This window comes from Onychomys torridus, chromosome 8 (assembly GCF_903995425.1).
Source record: "Onychomys torridus chromosome 8, mOncTor1.1, whole genome shotgun sequence".
In the NCBI taxonomy this organism is placed as follows: Eukaryota; Metazoa; Chordata; class Mammalia; order Rodentia; family Cricetidae; genus Onychomys; species Onychomys torridus.
The window spans coordinates 71020581-71041591 of NC_050450.1; the positions used below are offsets into that span (position 1 = coordinate 71020581).

General features: G+C 40.9%; 1 protein-coding gene across 1 annotated transcript in view; it reads right to left on the reverse strand.

Annotated features, from left to right (window-relative positions):
• Positions 1 to 21011, reverse strand: part of Cct6b (chaperonin containing TCP1 subunit 6B) — a 48366-nt gene that overhangs the window by 21791 nt on the left and 5564 nt on the right. The window contains exons 4-5 of the mRNA XM_036197426.1: positions 17675 to 17848; positions 16715 to 16818 (exon numbers count right to left, since the gene is read on the reverse strand). Coding sequence (XP_036053319.1) covers positions 16715 to 16818; positions 17675 to 17848 — 278 coding nt within the window. The remainder of the gene's footprint in view (positions 1 to 16714; positions 16819 to 17674; positions 17849 to 21011) is intronic.

The following is a 21011-nucleotide window of genomic DNA, read 5'->3' on the forward strand; positions in this document are numbered from 1 at the left end:
ACAAAGAATTCTCACTCCACCCTCAAGTTTCCTTCTAGCACAGAATGCTGTCCCTATTTCACTGCTCTTGTTTACAGCTACACTCTGAATTGTCTACAGTTGCAATTACACTTTGTATTAGTAAAGGTTTCTCTGGAGAAACAGAACCAACGGGATAAATATATTATTTAAAGAATTTATGAAGTCAGCTTTTGTTGGAGCCCATTTAGGTTTCCTGGTAGCTTTACCCAGCAGGTCTGCATAAAAAGGATGATTAGACCACAGGCCTGAGTACCAGGTGTCTGAAATGATCTGCACTTGGCTGTGCTGAGGGGCAGTCTTATGCTCCAGCCCTTGACATTCCCTTAAGAGCCCTTTGGCAGAGACAATCGGGGGCCGATGGATTAGGATCCAGGCCCTCTCAAGGCTATTTTGTATTTTTCATCTGTTTCTCTCCCCTCTAAATTTTATCTAATATTTCCTTCTGCTCCTGCTCAAGAGTACCCTGAGGAAAAGTTGGGGTGGGATGGCCTCCCACTAGCTTTAAAATAGGAACAACAGCAAAATCACACCCCAGAGCTGGGAACCCAGCAGTTCTTGGTCCTGAAGATTGGGTGCCTGAACCAGGTGTGGTGGCATACTCCTTTAGTCCCAGAGTTCAGGAGGCAGAGGCAGGTGGATCTCTCTGTGAGGTCAAGGTCAGCCTGGTCTACAGACAAGGTTCCAGGACAGCCAGGGCTGTTACACTGAGAAACCTTGTCTCGAAAAACAAGCAAAACAGAAAAAGAAGAAAGAAAGGAATGAAAGAAAGTAAAGAAGGAAAGAAAAAAACAGAGAGAGAGAGAGAGAGAAATACTGGGTGCCTTGGTAGTCAGAGTGGTCTCACTGAGGGGAAGGAAACAACACTGGGTACCTCAGCAGTCCCAATCTGGTACCAGCAGCTCAGAAGGCTTCTGGGAAGCCTCTGCTCCAGTCCAGGATGAAAGCATGGAAACAATTTCTGATACTGGCAAAGACTCAGCAGCTGCAACAACAGGGCAAACTGACTCTGGGGGAGAGGGAGGCCAAGCAAAGGGCTGGATGACCTTCCTGCTGACATACCCTTTCATCTGCACTGCTACCAGAAGGTGCCACCGACAGTCAGGGTGAGGCTTCCCACATCAATCAAAGCGATCAGGACAGTTCTTTAGGAGGGGCTCCCTGCTCAGGTGATCCTCATTTGTGGCAAGTTGGCATCCTGAGCATGCCTTCAGTCTGCCGTCCATCTCTGCCTCTTTACTGAATCAATATAATGATCAGTTTTCAGTTCCCAACAACACACTTCAGCACCATTGACTCTGCTTTGACTCCCCACCTCCCTGGTCACCCAGTCTCATCTCAGTCTCCATCGGTGGATTTTTAATCTCTTTTCAAGTTCCAAACATTGACGTTTCCTGAGTTCAGGGTTTTTTTGTTTGTTTGGTTTTTTTTTTCTTTTTCTTTTCAACTGACTAAGTCAATAAATTAAAATAGTTGACTTAGGCAGCTGCAATAGTAACTTCAGCCTCCGCTCCTTGCTCAATACTGATGGAAGTAATCACTTAACGATCTCAGAAGGACTGTGTAAGTTGCTCAGTCGCCATAGATTCTCATCTGGAAACAATCCCGTGTCTTAGAACCTGCACCACAAGGGGTTTTTCCTGTAGTGGTTACTGTTGTACTGGCTGCCAACCGGTCCTTTCACTTTCAGATTCTTTTCCTTTGCACCTCTCATCAAGTCAGAAATTATTGCACATCATGGCTATGGGGGGATTTGATCTTGGTGGATCACCACCTCCAGTTGTGTGGGTATCCTGCTAGGTTTTTGTTTGTTTTTATGTGTGTGGATTTTTGACTGTATGCATGTCTGTGCACCATGTACATGCAATAACGACAGAGACCAGAAGAAGGCGTTTGATCCCCTAGAACTGGAGTTACCAACAGTTGTGAGCTACAAAGTGGGTGCTGGGAATTGGACCCAGGTCTCCAGGAAGAGTAGCCAGTGCTCTTAACCACTGAGCTGCCTCTACAGCCCCTTTCTGATACCTATTTTTGTAGATCAGGCTGGCCTCAAACTCAGAGATTCACCCTCCTCTGCTTCTTAAGTGCTGGGATTAAAGGTGTGTGCCCATACCCAGTGGTTGCTTTCTGGTACCTTTAAAAGCTACTGCTGCAGGTGTCATACATCAATATTTCCCAAATATGTATTTCTCATCCTGACTCTATTCTGAACTCATACCAGGATCTCCAGCTTATTTCACCCACATATAGAATGGGTCTTCTCTTCTCAGTTAAATCTCTTGAAACACTCTCACAGGTACATTCAGAGATTTGTGTCCTAGGCCGTTCTAAATCCCACCAAACTGACCATCAAAATTAACCATCACATGATTACATTCCCAAAATACCCATCATAAGTTGAAACAATCATGTCATATGCGTTTAATTCACCTAACCTTCCTACCATCATTGTTTAGCAATGCTGTATATTGCAGATATCGGCTGTTTAGTTTTGGGATTGCACAGTTAGCTGTGAGCTATGGCTCACTCCCACTGCTCAGCACCACAAGAAAGAATCATACAATATACTGCTGAGGGAAAATCAAAATGTAAAATTCAAAGTACAGGTTCTCCTGAATGTGTATCACCTTCGCATCACTGTAAAGTTGAAGAACTGTCTGTCAGAATGGTCTATAACTGTAAGCCTAGTTTTATGTACAATAAAAACACCAAAAAGTGAAAATGAAAGCAAATCAACAGTATGCTTCCAGCAGACTATGAGGAGAGGAGATCTATAGGATGGACAGCAAGCAGAGGAAAACACAACAGCGCCCCCTTGTCCCAAAGGAGGTTCCTTAGTTTCAACTCTGGTCTCAGCGACCCACTGTCACATCAAAGTTATGTTAACTATGGAAACTGATGAACTTGCAGAGTCATCCACAGAGCAAAAGGAAAGTGAAAAAGAAGAAACTGAGCTGAATGTGTTAGTGCAGGTATGCTGGAAAGAGCCAGGGAAAAAGAGGGTTGAACACTAGCTGAACCATTAGATAGCCACCGAGAATCCTGGAAAACATCCCCGGCAAATAAGTGGGAGAGAGCTGCAATCTCAAGAGGAAGCTGAGATGCACAAAGCCATAAACATCAAAGCAAGTTGGAATTATGAATATAAATTTTTGCAAACACCATATGAAATAGCAGTAGTATCAAGTGGGATTTTAAAAAACAGTAACAATATCATGCTTCAGGAAGGAGTAAATGGGGATAGTATCCAGAAAAGATATCTAGATATTAAAGCTAGACTCCTATAAGTTACTATAATTACATAATTTCTACTAATCAAAAAATAGTAGAAGTGTGAAATTTGCAAATTAGTAGAAGGGAAAAATATAATGATGAAATCAATAAAATGAAAAGTCGATTAAAAGAAACAGGACAGGGCTGGAGAGATGGCTCAGAGGTTAAGAGCACCAACTGCTCTTCCAGAGGTCCCGAGTTCAGTTCCCAGCAACCACAGGTTGGCTCACAACCATCTGTAATGAGATCTGGCACTCTCTTCTGTATACATAATAAATAAATAAATCTTAAAAAAAAATAAAAAGGGTTGGGGACTTAGCTCAGTGGTAGAGTGCTTGCCTAGAAAGCACAAGGCCCTGGGTTCGATCCTCAGCTCAAAAAAAAAAAAAAAAAGAAAAGAAAAGAAAAAAAGAAAAAGAAAGAAAAGAAAAAGAAAAAGAAAAAGAAAAAAAAGCCAGGCAGTGGAGGCACACACCTGTAATCCCAGCATTCAGGAGGCAGAGGCAGGTGGATCTCTGTGAGTTGGAGGCCAGCCTGGTCTACAGAGCTAGTCTAGGACAGACTCCAAAGCTACAGAGAAACCCTGTCTCAAAAAACCAAAAAAAGAAAAAGAAAAAGAAAAAGAAGAAGAAGAAACAGGACAATGGGAAATAAATAGAAAGTAAAAAGACAGGAGATTTGAAATCAAATATACTCATAACAATGTTAAATGTAATAGATTAGTATTTCAATTAAAAAATAAAGACTATCTGATTAATAATTTCTATTTGTCCCAATATGTCACTTACAAAAAAAATCTTCTAAAATATAAGGACAAGAAGATTGAAAGTAAAACAAAGAAAATATGACAGACATATACTAATTAAGAGAAAGCTGGTGGGAACTGGAGAGATGGTTCAGTGGTTAAGAGCATGTGCTGCTCTTGCAGAGGACCATGATTCAGTTCCTAGCACCCATGTAGTGGATATAACAACAACCTGTTGACTCCAGTTCCAGAAGATTCGACACCCTCTTCTGACCTCAATAGGCCCCAGCTATGCACATGTTGCATGCATATAAAACACTCATAAAATATAATTTTTTAAAAAATCTTAAATGAAAACATATTCACAGTTGAGCAGTGGTGGCACATGCCTTTAACACCAGCACTTGAGAGGCAGAGATAGGTGGATCTCTGAGTTCAAGGTCAGCCTGGTCTACAGAGTTCCAGTTTAGGGCTACACAGAGTCGCCTTGAGTCCCCTCATCCCCCCCCCCAAAAAAAAACCTTAAAAGAGAAAACTGGTATAGCAACTGTATCAATGTGGGATAAATTCTACTTTTAAGACATTTCTAAGCAGATCTGGTAGTACAATTCTGTAATCCCAGATACCTGAGAGCCTGAGAAGGGGCATCAGATATCAAGACCTACTTTGACTACAGAGTGATTAAAGGCCAGTTCTCATAAATCAGTAAAACCCTATCTCATAATTAAAAGTAGTAGCATACGCACAGCATGTGCAAGATCCCAGTTCAATCCTCAATACTGAAATAAAAAGATATTATTAGAGAAAAGATAGCCACTTTTATATCAGTACAAAAAGTTCATTGTGTGAGGAACAAATGCTATGGTAAAAGCTGGTCACACCTAAAGCTGGCCATAGTGATATAAACCTGAATTCTCAGTTCTTAAGAGGCTCAGGCAGGAGCATCCTAAGTTAAAGGCTAGTCCAGGGTACTCAGCAAGACCTTGTCAAAGAGCAGAAACAGCAACAAAATCCTGTATGCACCTAATAAGACAGTTTTGGTTTTTTTGTTTGTTTTTCTTTGATGAGGATAGAACTCAGGGCATTGAAGATATTAGTCAAGGGCTCTATGCTCAGATATATCTCCAGGCCAAGATAGTCTCAAAATATATAAAATATCTAGGCATGGTGGCATAAGCTATTAATCCTAGCATTCATGAAGCAGGTCGATCTCTGTGAGTTCAAGGCCAGCCTGGTCTACATAGTGAGTTCCAGGCCAGCCAAGGTTACATAGAGAGACCTTGTTTTAAAACAAATACATATATGTGTTATATGTGTGTATGTGTATGTATATATATATATATATATATATATTTGATTAATATACATTTAACATATATTAAAGCTTTCAAAACTAAAAGAGAATATAAACAAATCTATGATGATTTTACTATAATATTCAAAGATATCAACATGTCCATTAATTGACAAAATAAGCAGTCAGAATATCAATAAGGATACTAAAGTCTGAACAACAGTATTAACAAAGTTGATCCCTCGATAGAAAACTCTACCTTACAACTACAGCATACCTGCTTTCAAGTACATGAAACATTAAAAATAAGTTCTCACTGGGCGGTGGTGACGAATGCCTTTAACCCCAGCCCTCAGGAAGCAGAGGCAGGCGGATCTCTGTCAGTTCAAGGCCAGCCTGATCTACAGAGCAAGTTCCAGGACAGCCAGAGCTGTTACACAGAGAAACTCTTTCTCCAAAAACAAACAAAAATCTCTTAAGTCAAACATGGTAGCTCACATCTGTAATCCTAGGATTCATGAGACTGAGGCAAGAGGATTACTGTGAGCTCAAGGCCAGCCTGGGCAGTAAGTATAAGATCCTGCCTACCCCCCCCCAAAAAAAATAAACATAAAATAAACTAATTAATTGGCTGTATACTAAGACTTAAAGCAAATCTCAACCAATTTCAAAGTAGTGTAATCTTATAGAATGTCCCCTACCATTATATAATTAAACTGGAGTCAATAACTAGATTCTTCTATTTATTTTGAAATTAAGACACATGTTGAGGGGATGGAGAGATGGCTCAGTGGTTAAGAGCACTGACTGCTCTTCCAGAGGACCTGGTTCAATTCCCAGCACCCACATAGCAGATTACAGCTGTCTGTAATTCCAGTTCCAGGGGACCTGACACCCATGGTAAAACACCAATGCACATTAAAAATTATGGGGTTGGGTATTTAGCTCTGTAGTAGAGTGCTTGTCTAGCAAGCACAAGGCCCTGGTTTCAGTCCCCAGCCCCAGGGGGAAAAAAAACACACACATGTTGAAAATAGAAATTGAAGAGCCCCCAGTTCTCATCCGGCTGGAGCTCCCATCTGGACCAGAGACACCCCCGCCCCCAGTGGACCATACAACCTACACGCCCTGCCCCCACACCCATACCCATCCTCCCGAGACCTCCACCCCCACTTCCTGAGAATTGGAGACCAGCCCCCATCCCCAAGCTCCCATCTGAACCAGAGGTCCCATCGGACCAGAGGTGAGTGTCTAGAGTCATATCCAGGGAGGCCTGGCCCTAGGTCCCATCCCTGGGCACCAGCCGTCCCAGGAAAGACTGGCCCAATTTGGCTCCAGTTGCTGGCCAGTAGGCAGGGCCCCTTCAGGAAGGTTCCCCTTCTCCAAGACCACCCCTCCAGCAGTCCCTGCAATCTATACACCCTGCCCCCACACCCATCTGCCCCAAACCCCTACCACTTCCTGAGACTTAAGAGACCAGCCCCCAGCTCCCATCAGGCCCAGAGAAAGAGAGAGCTCTCATTGGACAAAGAGCTGTCATTGGACCAAGAGTAAACTCAGGAGACAGGGAATCTGCCTGCCCTGGTTAGACCAAGAGTGGCTTTCTGAGAAGCAGAATCCGCCTCCTCTCATTGGACCAAGAGAGGCTTCCTGAAACGCCGAATCTGTCAGCTCTGACTGGACCAAGAGCGCTGATAAGACCAAGAACGAAGATGGGCAGACATCAAGGCAGAAGTACATACAACAACATAAAGAGCAATACAGCATCCCCAGAACCTAGCTCTCCTCCAACAGCTAGACCTGAACATCACAAAGTGGAAGAAGCAGAAGAAAGCAGCCTTAAGAATAACATCATGAAGATGCTAGAGGCTTTTTAAAAAATCAAAAATGAAATTGAGGAAAAGATAAACAAAAAAAATGGAGGAAATCAATAAAGAAAATGAAAAGTCAAACAAAAAATGGGAAGAACACTATAAAAAAAACTAGAGGAAAAGACAAATAAAGCAGAAGAAAACAATAAATCCCTTAAAGAAAACCATGAAAAAGCAATGAAACAGGTGAGGGAAACAGTCCAAGACTTGAAAAGGGAAATAGAAACAAAGAAGAAGACCTAAACAGGGGGAATGCTGGAAATAGAAAAATCTGAGTAAACAAACAGGAAACACAGATGCCAGGATAACCAATAGAATGCAAGAGATGGAAGAGAGAATCTCTGGTGTAGAGGATACAATAGAGGAAATGGATTTGTCAGTCAAAGTAAATACCAATGCCAAAAAATTGATAACACAAAATGTCCAAGAAACCTGGGACACCATGAAAAGACCAAACCTAAAAATAATAGGGATAGAGGAAGGAGAAGAATATCAACACAAGGGCACAGAAAATATATTCAACAAGATCACAGAAGAAAACTTTTCCAACTTAAAGAAGGAAATGCTTATGAAGATACAAGAAGCCTACAGAACACCAAACAGACTAGATCCCCCCAAAAAAGTCCCCTCATCATATAACAATTAAACAACTAAACGTACAGAATAAAGAAAGAATATTAAGAGCAGCAAAGGAAAAAAGCCAAGTGACTTATAAAGGCAAACCCATCAGAATAACACCGGATTTCTCAATGGAGACTTTGAAAGCCCGAAGGACCTGGACAGATAGATGTACTGCAGACACTACGAGACCATGGATGCCAGCCTAGACTAATATACCCAGCAAAACTTTCAATCATCACAGACGGAGTGAACAAGACATTCCAAGACAAAGCCAGATTTAAACAATACTTATCCACAAACCCAGCCCTACAGAAAGCACTAGAAGGAAATTTCCAACCTAAGGAAGTCAGATACACCCATGAAAATACAGGCAATAGATAACACCACAGCAGTAAACCCCAAAGAAGAGAAGTACACACACACTACCACCAAAAAATAACAGGAATGAACAATCACTGGTCATTAATATCCCTTAATATCAATGAACTTAATTCACCTATAAAAAGACAAAGGCTAACAGAATGGATATGAAAGCAGGACCCATATTTCTGCTGCATTCAAGAAATGAACCTCAAACTCAAAGATAGACACTACCTAAGAATAAAAGGCTGGGAAAAGTCTTTCCAATCAAATGGTCTTAAGAAGCAAGCGGGTGTAGCCATCTTAATATCCAGCAAAATAGACTTCAAACTAAAATCAATCAAAAGAGATCAAGAAGGGCATTAGATACTCATCACAGGAAAGATCCACCAAGATGAAGTTTCAATTCTGAACATTTATGCCCCAAACACAAGGGTACCCACATATGTAAAAGAAACATTACTAAGGCTTAAATCACGTATAAAACACCACACATTAATAGTGGGAGAATTCAACACCCCACTCTCACCACTAAATAGAGCTGCCAAATCAAAACAGAGAAATAAAGGACTTAACTGATGTTATGACTCAATGGACTTAATCGATATCTACAGAACATTCCATCCTAACAAAAAAGAATATACCTTCTTCTCAGCACCCCATGGAACCTTCGCTAAAATCAACCACATACTTGGCCACAAAGCAAATCTCAACAGATACAAAATAATTGGAATAACCTCCTGTGTTCTATCAGACCACCATGGTTTAAAGTTAGATTTCAACAACAAAAACTACAGAAAACCTACAATCCAATGGAAACTGAATAATGCTCAACTGAATCACCAATGGGCTAAGGAAGAAATAAAGAAAGAAATTAAAGACTTCCTAGAGATCAATGAAAATGAATATACCACATATCCAAACTTATGGGATACTATGAAAGCAGTGCTAAGAGGGAAATTTATAGCAATAAATGCCCACATAAAGAAATTGGAGAAATCTCACACTAGTGACTTAACAGCACACCTGAAAACTCTAGAACAAGAAGAAGCAAAATCACCCAGGAAGAAAAGGCAACAGGAAATAATCAAATTGAGAGCAGAAATCAATAAAATAGAAACAAAGAGAACAATACAAAAAATTAATGAAACAAAGAGTTGGTTCTTTGAGAAAATGAACAAGATAGACAAGCCCTTATCCAAACTAGCCAAAAGGCATAGGGAAAGCATCCAAATTAACAAAATCAGAAATGAAAAGGGGGACATAACAACAGACAATGAGGAAATCCAGAGAATCATCAGGTCATACTTCAAAAACCTCTACTCCACAAAACTGGAAAATCTAAAATAAATGGATAATTTCTGGATAGGTACCACATACCTAAGTTAAATCAAGACCAGATAAACTATTTAAATAGTCCAATAACCCCTAGGAAATAGAATCAGCCATTAAAAGTCTCCCAACCAAAGGAAAAAAAAAAAAAAAGCTTAGGACCAGATGGTTTCAGCGCAGAATTCTACCAGATCTTCAAAGAAGTCTTAATACCAATACTCTTTAAATTGTTCCACACAATAGAAACAGAAGGAACATTACCAAACTCCTTCTATGAGGATACAATTATCCTGATTCCTAAGCGAAACAAAGATGCAACAAAGAAAAAGAACTACAGACCAATCTCCCTCATGAACATTGATGCAAAAATACTCAATAAAATACTGGCAAACAGACTCCAAGAACACATCAAAACAATTATCCACCATGATCAAGTAGGCTTCATTCCAGGGATGCAAGGGTGGTTCAACATACGAAAGTCTGTCAATGTAATACACCATTAAACAAACTGAAAGAAAAAAAATACATGATCATTTCACTAGATGCTGAAAATGCATTTGACAAAATCCAAAACCCCTTCATAATAAAGGTCTTGGAGAAAATCAGGAATACAGGGAACATACCTAAACATAATAAAGGCAATTTATAGCAAGCCAACTGCCAACATCAAACTAAATGGAGAGAAACACAAAGCGATTCCACTAAAATCAGGAACAAGGCAAGGCTGTCTGCTCTCCCCATACTTATTCAATATAGTACTTGAAGTTCTAGCCAGAGCAATAAGACAATATAAAGAGATCAAGGGAATACAAATTGGGAAGGAAGAAGTCAAGCTTTCGCTATTTGCAGATGACATGATAGTATACAAGAGTGACCCCAAAAATTTGACCAAGGAACTCATACAGCTTATAAAGACCTTCAGCAATGTAGCAGGATACAAGATTAACTAAAAAAAAAAAAATCAGTAGCCTTCCTATATACAATTGACAAACAGGGCTTAGAAGGAAATCAGAGACACATCACCCTTTACAATAGCCACAAATAATATAAAATACCTTGGGGTAACTATAACTAAGCAAGTGAAGGACCTATACGACAAGAACTTTAAGTCCCTGAAAAAAGAAATTGAAGATGTCAGAAAATGGAAAGATCTCCCATGCTCATGGATAGGCAGGATTAACATAGTAAAAAATGGCAATCTTACCAAAAGCAATCTACAGATTCAATGCAATACCCATCAAAATCCCAACACAATTCTACACAAACTTGGAAAGAAAAATACTCAACTTCATATGGAAAAACAAAAGACCCAGGATAACTAAAAGAATCCTGTATAATAAAGCAACCTCTGGAGGCATCACCATCCCTAACCTCAAGCTCTACTATAGAGCTATAGTAATAAAAAGCAGCTTGGTACTGGTATAAAAACCGACATACAGACCAATGGAATCAAATTGAAGATCCTGACATTAATCTGCACACCTACGAACATATAATTTTTGACAAAGAAGCCAAAAATGTACAATGGAAGAAAGAAAGCATCTTTAACTGATGGTGCTGGCATAACTGGATGTCAATGTGTAGAAGGCTGCAAATAGATCCATAACTTTCACCATGCACAAAACTTAAGTCCAAGCGGATCAAAGACCTCAACATAAATCCAGTTACTCTGAATCTGATAGAAGAGAAAGTAGGAAGTAGTCTTGAACGCATTGGCACAGGAGATCACTTTCTAAATATAACACCAGTAGCACAGACACTGAGAAAAACAATCAATCAATGGGACTTCTTGAAACTGAGAAGCTTTTGTAAAGCAAACGACATGGTCAATAAGACAAAGCAACAGCCTACAGAATGGGACAAGGTCTTCACCAACCCCACATCTGACAGAGGGCTGACATCCAGAATATACAAAGAACTCAAGAAATTAGACATCAAAATGCCCAAGAGTCCAATTAAGAAATGGTCTATAGAGCTAAACAGAGAATTCTCAACAGAGGAAGCTCAAATGGCTGAAAGACATTTAAGGAATTGCTCAACATCCCTAACCATCAGGGAAATGCAAATCAAAATGACTCTGGGATACCACCTTACACCCATCAGAATGGCTAAGATTAAAAACACTGAAGACAGCTTATGATGGAGAGGATGTGGAGCAAGGGGAACTCTCCTTCATTGTTGGTGGGAATGTAAGCTTGAACATTTGGAAATCAATATGGCGCTTTCTTAGAAAATTGGGAATCAATCTCCCCCAAGACCCAGCTATACCAGTCTTGGGCATATTCCCAAGGAATGCTCAATCATACCACAAGGGCACATGCTCAGCTATGTTCATAGCAGCATTATTTGTAATAGCCAGAATCTGGAAACAACCTAGATGTCCTTCAACAGAAGAATGGATAAATTAAATGTGTACATATAAACAATGGAGTCTACTCAGCAGAGAAAAACAATGACATCATGAGGTTTGCAGGCAAATGGATGGATCTAGAAAAAAACATCCTGAGTGAGGTAACCCAGACTCAGAAAGACAAACATGGTATGTACTCACTCATAGGTAGATACTAGATGTAAAACAAAGGATGACTAGACTGCTACTCACAACTCCAGGGAGGCTACCTAGTAAAGAGGACCCTAAGAAAGACACAGGGATCACCCAACAACAGAGAAATGGATGAGATCTACATGAGCAAACTGGATGAGGGGGGAGGGGTAATGAAGGGCAAGGGTTGAGGGAAAGAGAGCTTAGGGAAGCAGGAGAGCCCAGCTGGATCAAGAACACAGAAGGAGAACAAAGAAAGAGAGACCATGATAAATGAAGAACTCATTTTTAAGCCAACTTCTCATGACAACAAATAACTTCTGCAGACAGACAAAAAGAGATGCAGAAGGGAAAAAACAAGGAGGAAACTGGACGAGGCTCTAAACAGGAAGAAGCAAAGTGCTAGAGAGGTCCCCAGAAATCCACAAAGATGCCTCCACCATAGACTACTGGCAATGGTCGAGAGAAAGCCCAAACTGACCTACTCTGGTGATCAGATGGCCAAACACCCTAACTGTCGTGGTAGAACTCTCATCCAATGACTGATGGAAGCAGATGCAGAGATCTATGGCGAGGCCCCAGGTAGAGCCCTGGGAGTCTAATCGGTGAGAAAGAGGAGGGATTATATGAGCGAGAATTATTGAGACCATGACTGGAAAAAGCACAGGGACAAATAGCCAAACTAGTGGAAACATATGAACTATGAACCAATAGCTGAGGAGCCCCCAACTGGATCAGGCCCTCTGGATAGATGAGACAATTGATTAGCTTGAACTGTTTGGGAAGCCCCCAGGCAGTGGGACTGGGACCTGTCCTTGGTGCATAAGCTGGCTGTTTGGAGCCTGGGGCCTATGCAGGGACACTTTGCTCAGCCTGGGTGAAGGGACAAGGGGACTGGATCTGCCTCAACTGAATCTACCAGGCTGGGCTGAATCCCCTGGGGACTGCTTGGCCTAAAGGAGATAGGAATGGGGGGGGGTAGGGGGGGGCAGGGAGGGAAGAGGGAGGACAGGGGAATCTGTGCCTGATATGTAAAATTTGATTAAATTATAAAATAAAAAAATAGAAATTGCTCTCTCTTCTTCTTCTCTTCTCTTCTCTCCTCACTCATGTGTGTGCTTCACACAGGCCTGTCACATTCTCTTTCTATCCTATATTAATAAACAGCTCTTCTGTGGATTTGTCGTGTTCGGGACATGTTCCTCACAGGGTAAGAGCACCAAAATAAATTACTAACATTGGTGCTGTGAGGGAACGGGTGCTTCCGGGCGCCCTGCACCTGGAAACCTGGGAACCGGGGATGGAAACTCTGCGCTGCACAAACTGGGAACTCTGCTCTGTTCGTGACAGATCACTGTCCATTAGCCTGGTCGCACAAATCCACATGCAACACCGCTGCTGTGATTGGTGAGTTTTCCCCTTTTCGGCTAGCTTAAACGGATTTCTGAATCCATGAGATAGACCGTTGAGCCTTGCTGGGTATTGTTTAAACCAGGGGAACCCCCGGCCAGCCACGGTCTTCACTGGCTATGGTTGACCCCTATTGCAGGCCCAAATTTCCAGCCACCTCCCGCTTCTGCAGCTTGTGATATTTTTCACGATAGGACCACCACGGTCAGGTGTGTCCTGGGGCTGTGTGAAGCTGGCACGTTCTTCGTGCCGGATGTGGCGGCTGGGCATTAAGGGCTCCTGGGGAGTCTTTGCTTCACATATCGCCCCCCCCCCATGAGCTGATAAGGCGGCTTGTGTCCGAGATCCGTCCGACCTCTGTGAGGTCTTGGCTCCGGATCACGTTTATTTTTTTAATTTTTTACTTTTCTGCCTCTGTGCTGCAGACATGGGAAATAAGGCTTCCAACCCGATCAGTACTTCCTCTCCCTTAGGCTGTCTTCTTGCTTAAAGATTCCTAAGCTTATCCATCTCTGTACTGAGAGATGGCCCAAGTATGCTTTAGAAAATAACAAAAAATTCCAATCTTTTACGGGAGTTATCTAATTCTGGCCAGTGAACAGGCAAAAAGAAAGAGCTGCTCTTTATCTTAGCTTTCTTTCTCTCAATGTTAAACTGTCTCTTCATTCTCTCCTGCTCATGTGCTCCTAGCTATGCCTAAACCAAAAGATTCTCTGCCCCTATCTCTCTTTTTCTCTCAATAAAGCTCTAGAAAGGTTAAAAAAATAGAAATTGGAAAATATTTTAAATGGATTATATTTTCCAGCAAGCTTCAGTCAGCCTGTCTGCCAATGGGACCAACTCCACAGCCACAGGAAAGCATGCCAAAAAAACCTCATTTTTAAGCCAACTTCTCATGACAACAAATAACTTCTACAGACAGAGATGCAGAAGGAGAAAACTAGACAAGGCTCTAAAGCATCAGTTCTCAACCTGTGGGTTGCGACCCCTTTGGGAGTCACATAGCAGATATCCTGCATATCAGATGGTTATGTTACAATTCAAAACAGTAACAAAATTATAGTATGAATGAAAATAATTTTATGGTTGGGGTCACCACAACATGAGGAGCTGTATTAAAGGGTTGCAGCATTAGGAAGGTTGAGAAAGGCAGAAAAGCAGAGGAGGAAAAGAGCAGGGGCAGATGATGATCTGAAACCAGGTAGGAAACAGAAGAGGAAATAGAAGAAGGCACTGTTCCAAAGGCTGGCTGCACTGCTGCGCATGGCTCATGCCTTTAATCCCAGAACTTGGAAAGCTGAGGCAGGAGAACCAGCCTAGGCGACAGAGACTTTGCCTCCAAGAGAGGTTCACTGCAACGCCACTTTCTATTACACCTGTACTTTTAATACTACTCTTGTCCTTAAAACAGTCTTGTTATACCAAACCACTCTTCAGTAAAATCTTTGGAAGGCAAAGAAGAAAGAAAATATTTTAAACATAATTAAAATGCAAATGCTTGTAATTTCAGCACACAAGAGGCCAAGACAAAGGGAACAGAAGCTCCAGGGTAGCGAGCTATGCAGTGAGAGCCAGTCTCAAAGGCAAAAATACATGAATAAAATAAAAGTTAAGGGGTGTAATTAAGTAATACTTGGAGGAAAACTGAAAAGCCTCAAATACTGCTTCACAAAAGCAGAGAGCTAAAAATGAATGACCTGAGTGCTATTTTAAAAAGACAAAAGAAGCAGAAAGCTCCCCACTCCCATAACCCAAAAATAAAAAAAAATTAAAAGGCTTTATGAAAAAAGCAAAAACAAACACTCAAACAAAAGCCTGGGCAAAATTAGATGGAAGGTGGGAAGAGAGAATAGGGGTGGGATAAATCCTTCAAACAGGATCTTTATGACCAATTTGTTCCAAAATCTGAAGATTCAAAAAGAGATGGACAAATTCCTAGAAATACTCATGATTCAAAAAGAATATAGAAAACCTAACTGATCCTAAGAAAATGATGTAAATTGCATATGGAATATGTAGATAGTGTTTGCATCCCAATCAAAATTAAATTCACTGGAAAAACATTAAAACTGAAATATTAATTAAACATATAATATATTAATGAGTTGTATTATTTTAGTTAACATTGATAATATTTATATTATATCTATTTCTAGATAAAATATTTGAAAGTGAAATATTATTTCAAGATTTGCATCCAAATAATCTTGGTTAGTCCTAGCACTTGGGAGGCAGGAGGATCTCAAGTCCAAGTCTGGGCTACACAGTGAGGCCTCATCTCAAATGTGAGAAAAAATACCTGTGAAAAGGAAGATGAAGAGGAGGAAGGGGAAGACAAAGAAGGGAAGAGCATATAGTTGAAATTAGATTGAAAACTGATAAAGATAAACATCAGAGGTGCGTGAGAGATCTCTATACTTGGGGTTGAACATTTAAAGAACTAAATCCATAGTCATCACAGCCTCTCTCAGCTCCTGCCTCACCCCTGACTGCTGCTTCCTCTCACCTGTTCTGCAGCCACTCTGGAGCACTCCAAGCCCACTTCTACTTCCAGATACTTCCAATGACTATTTTCTCTGCTTAGCATGCTCTTTTTTTGACATGGCTAGCTCCCCCATTCAGTTTCTTATCAGAATGCTTCTCTCTGAATGCCATAAAATCACACATGACTACATTTCACCCACCAATTCCATTAGAAATGTAAGTTTCCTGAGGAGTGTGTGTTCGGCTCACTCCTCATTGCACCATCTGAAAGTGACGGGTTCACTGTAGCTAACTCATATGTGAAATGAATACATTGATGTTGATTAAAATCAATAAAATCAATGAAAGAACATTGGAAGAAAGCCAAGTATTTCAGAAACTGTGTATTGCCCAAGTGTGGCTGGTGAGATGAATCAGCAGGTAACAAAACTGACAACCTGAGTTTGGTCCCTGGAATTTACAAAGTGATGAGGGAGACCTTCTTCAAGTTACCATTTAACACATGCGCATGCGCGCGTGTGCGTGCGCGCATGCGCGCGCACACACACACACACACACACACATACACACACACATACACACACACATACACACACACATACACACACACATACACACACACATACACACACACATACACACACACATACACACACACATACACACACACATACACACACACATACACACACACATACACACACACATACACACACACATACACACACACACGGGGGCGGGGGTTGTAAATTTTTGTGATTTACTGTGTATCTGTTTCTGATTTGTGCCTCATCTCCACAATTTCCACCATGAAGAGATCAATAGGGAGACCTGGTCTTCTAACAGCCAGGACAGAATCCACCACAGCCTGAAAGAGAAGTATGGGGGTAGGGAAAAGGCATATTACCCGGACTGAAAGAAACTCCTGGTCCAAGCGACCTATCACCAGACTAACCCAGGAAAGGGCTTCAGGTTTCAAAGCCAAAGGCATGGCCACCAAGTGCCACACTTGGCACATTTGTGTTTCTTAATGCAAATTAATAGCAGAGTGTTCTGTTTCACATGGCACTGCCTAGTGGATTTGGTTGTTGTGGATTTGGTTATTGTGGATTTGGTTGTTGTGGATTTGGTTGTTGTGGATTTGGTTATTGTGGATTTGGTTATTGTGAATTTGGTTGTTGTGGATTTGGTTATTGTAAATTTCTCACTCCTGATTTTGAGAAACAGCAGAGCTGAGGAACAACAATATAGTCAAATGATAAGCACCAGATACAAAGTCTTCCAGAACTGCCCAGGCAGTTTTGTCTTTACATTGCATATAGTTTAACTTTGGTAGTCAATCAAATAAAGATGAGAATCTTATATATATCAGGTCAATCTTGCCACATTAAGGAAGCAGCCCTAACTACAAGGCAATTGCCAAAACAGCCCGCTCATGTGTCACCTGATATAGTCAAGTATAGACCTTTAGGTTTAGCTGAATATATTGTCCAAGAGCTTCCATAAGAGATAAGCCACAGGAAGTCAAGCCTCTCCCAACTTTCAAGTCATGTAAGCACTAATAAGACACCTTAGGAAAATTAGTGTTGTAATCATTTTAAATGCTTGCCTTCTTCTTTTCTATTTCTGAAAAGTCATGTGCAACATTTGGTTGTCTTATAGAAAAGAAGAAGAATATCACCACATGTCTGGCTATCCGTGCTAGACAACAGTGGCTCATATACCTCTGTTAACACGTCAGCCAGTTCAGCATGAACTTTCGTTCGCAGGGATGTTCTAGCCACATCTAAGAGGATTTCTCTCTTCATCTCCTTTTCCACTTTAATTTCATCCAAAACTTCAAGTGCTTTCGTCTTTGCAGCATCAAATCCTTCAGCTATGATTCTAGGGTGCAGGCCCTGGTGTAACAACATAAATACACAAATTACACAGCAACCATGCAAAGTAAAAGGTAGCTATGCTCTCTTTAATAAGTATGTGACCCACAGTGATGACACTAATGTAAGTATGTATCATTCATAAATTATTTCTCAGGCTTCATATCTGAAACAATATTTTTAAATGTATATGAGTGTTTTGTCTACATGTATGTATAAGTATGTATATGCACCATGGGCATGCTGGTACCCATAGAGGTCCAAAGAGGGAGTTGGGCCCCCAGAAACTAGAGTCACAGATGGTTTTGAGTTACCATGAGGGTGCTGGGAACCAAATTCGGGTCCTCTATAAGAGCAACAAGTGCTCTTAGCCACTGGGCCATCACTCCAGCCCCTAAAACAATCTTAAACCTACAGAACAGTTGCCAGCAAAATAATAATAATAATAATAATAATAATAATAATAATAATAATTCACTCATTTGGAGTTAGGGTCTTGATGCATGTATAGTTCTGTCTGGCTTCAAATTCACAATCTTCCTGACTTAGCTTCCCCAGTGCTGAGATGAAAGGTGTGTGGCACAATGCTTCGTATAACAGTCAAAGTATTTTTTCAAAAGTTGCAACTACATGTAGGCACAAAATATTCCTTTGAATGTAGAGGGAAAGAGGCTGCAGTGACTTTGTGAAAAGTGCACCCCAGCAATGGGTCAGATAGTCATCTCATGGCCCATAGGATACATTCAGATCACCACAGAACTGCTCCTGCAGTATTGCCAAAAATGAATAACCTGAGCCTAATCATGAGGAAATGGGCATTACCACGCGAGGCACTATCTACAAAATAACTGACCCACCACACAACTTAAAAGTAGCAATGTCAACCAGGTGTTGTGGCCCATGCCTTTAGTCCCAGAACTACTTGGGAGGCAAAGGCAGATGGACCTCTGTGAGTTCAAGGCCAGCCTGATCTACATAATGAGTTCTGGGACAGCCATGGCTATGTAGAGAGACCCTGTCTCAAAAAAAAAAAAAAAAAAAAGGAGCAATGTCAGGATTGGAGAGATGTCTCAGGAGTTAAGAGCACTTATTGCTCTTACAGACAACCTGGATTCAGTTCCCAGAGCCCACATGGTGACCCACAATCATCCATAATTCCAGTTCCAAGGGTTATAATGTCCTCTTCTGAATTTCAAGGGCACCAGGCACACATGTGGTTGACATACATATATGCAGGCAAAATATGCATATAATAAAATAAAAATGAATAAGCCTAAAGTATTTTTAAGTAGCAATTCCAGGCCAGCAAGATGGCTCAGGAGGTAAAGGTGCTTGCCACCAAGATGGACAACCTGAGTTTGCTCCCAGGACCCACACAGTGAAAGGAAAGAACTGACTCTCACAGGTTGATCTCTGACCTCCACATACAACTAATAAGAGTAATTTTCTAAAGTAGCAATGCCATGAACTATAAAAGGCACTTCAGGAACTATTTCAGCTTAAAGGAAACTAAAGGGTCATGACAACTAAACACAATACATTAGCCTGGAGTTTCCTTTTTCTGTGAAAGACACTCTTATGACAAGTGGTGAAATTTGAAAGAAATCTACAGACTAGATAATAATATACTCTGTGAGCTATTGATGTGAAGACTAATTTCCTCTTTTATATACATATGTTGTGACTATATATGAGAATTCAGTGATGCTAAAAATTATACACTAAGTGCTGGGAGGTCATGGCTGTAACATCAGCACTTGGGAGGCTGTGGCAAGAAGGTGGTGAGTTAGAAGTCAGTACCGGGATTGGAGATTTAGCTCAGTGGTACTTGCCTAGCAAGCACAAGGCCCTGGGTTCAGTCCTCAGCTCCAGAAAGAAAAAAAAAAAAGAAGAAGAAAAAGTCAGTCATTTAATGTGTAATATTAATTATTAATACAATAATAGTTTTTTTGTTTTGTTTTTTTTGTTTTGTTTTGTTTTATGAGACAGGGTTTCTCTGTGTAGCTTTGTGCCTTTCCTGGATCTCGCTCTGTAGACCAGGCTGGCCTCAAACTCACAAAGATCTGCCTGCCTCTGCTTCTGGAGTGCTGGGATTAAAAGCGTGCGCCACTACCGCCCAGCCCCCAATAATGGTTTTAGAAACATGGATAAATGCTATATGCTGATTCTTTGCAATATTCTTGCAACTTTTCTGTGAGTCTAAAATTCTGACCAAAATCAATTTTTCTGAGACAGTGTCTCATCATGAGCCCAAACTGCCCTCAAACTTGTAATCTCCCTGCTTCTGACTCTTGAGTCCTAGAATTGCAGGCATGTACCACCATGCCTGGCTCACAAAATTAAAAGTTTTTCAAATACTGTTGAAACTGAGGATATAGTGTAGGGGTAGAGCAATTGCCTAGGATGAAAAAAGTCCTTCAATAGTCCTTTGAAATAGTCATCAAAAGAAATAGTAGTATTATTTATTCTCTTTTCTTGGTGTGTTTGTGTATATTTTCTATCTTTTATGTATGGTGTATGGATGCTGGTGAATGTACGTGCCACAGCATGAGTGTGAAGGTCAGAAGGTTGGAACCTTAGGTTTTGGTCATTGCCTTCCACCTTGCTTGAGGCAGGGTCTCTTTTATTGCCATACTTTCCAGGCTTGCTGGCCTACGAGTTTTAGGGCACTCTCCTGGCTTTGCCCCATCTCCCATAGGAACACTGGGGTTACAGACACATGTTGCCATGCTCAGTTTGACAAGAGTCGGAAGATTCAAACTCAGGTCCTCACACTGTAACAGCAAGCACTTTACCCACGAAGCCATCTCTCCACTCCCCAAGTGTTGTTTATTTTGCAAAATAATACATAAACATTGTGAAAGCATGAACCACACGAAAGGCATACCCCAAGTTCCTTCACTTCAATTCTTTGCGTTACTTCTATAGTACTTAAAAGGTGACACTGAGTATTTGTGCTGGGCATAATTCTAAGGGCTCTATGTGAATTATCTCATTTGATCCTCCCAACAACAGTATAAAGTGGGTCCTATTATTGCTCTACACAGGTAATGTAATTTGTGTTACATCAGCAAGCAGTTCAGAAATGGAGCCAAGATTTAAATCTGTAAGACCCGAAACTCTAATCCATTTGTATTATCTATTATCATTTGTAAAACTTTCCTCAATCTAGGTCTTCATAATC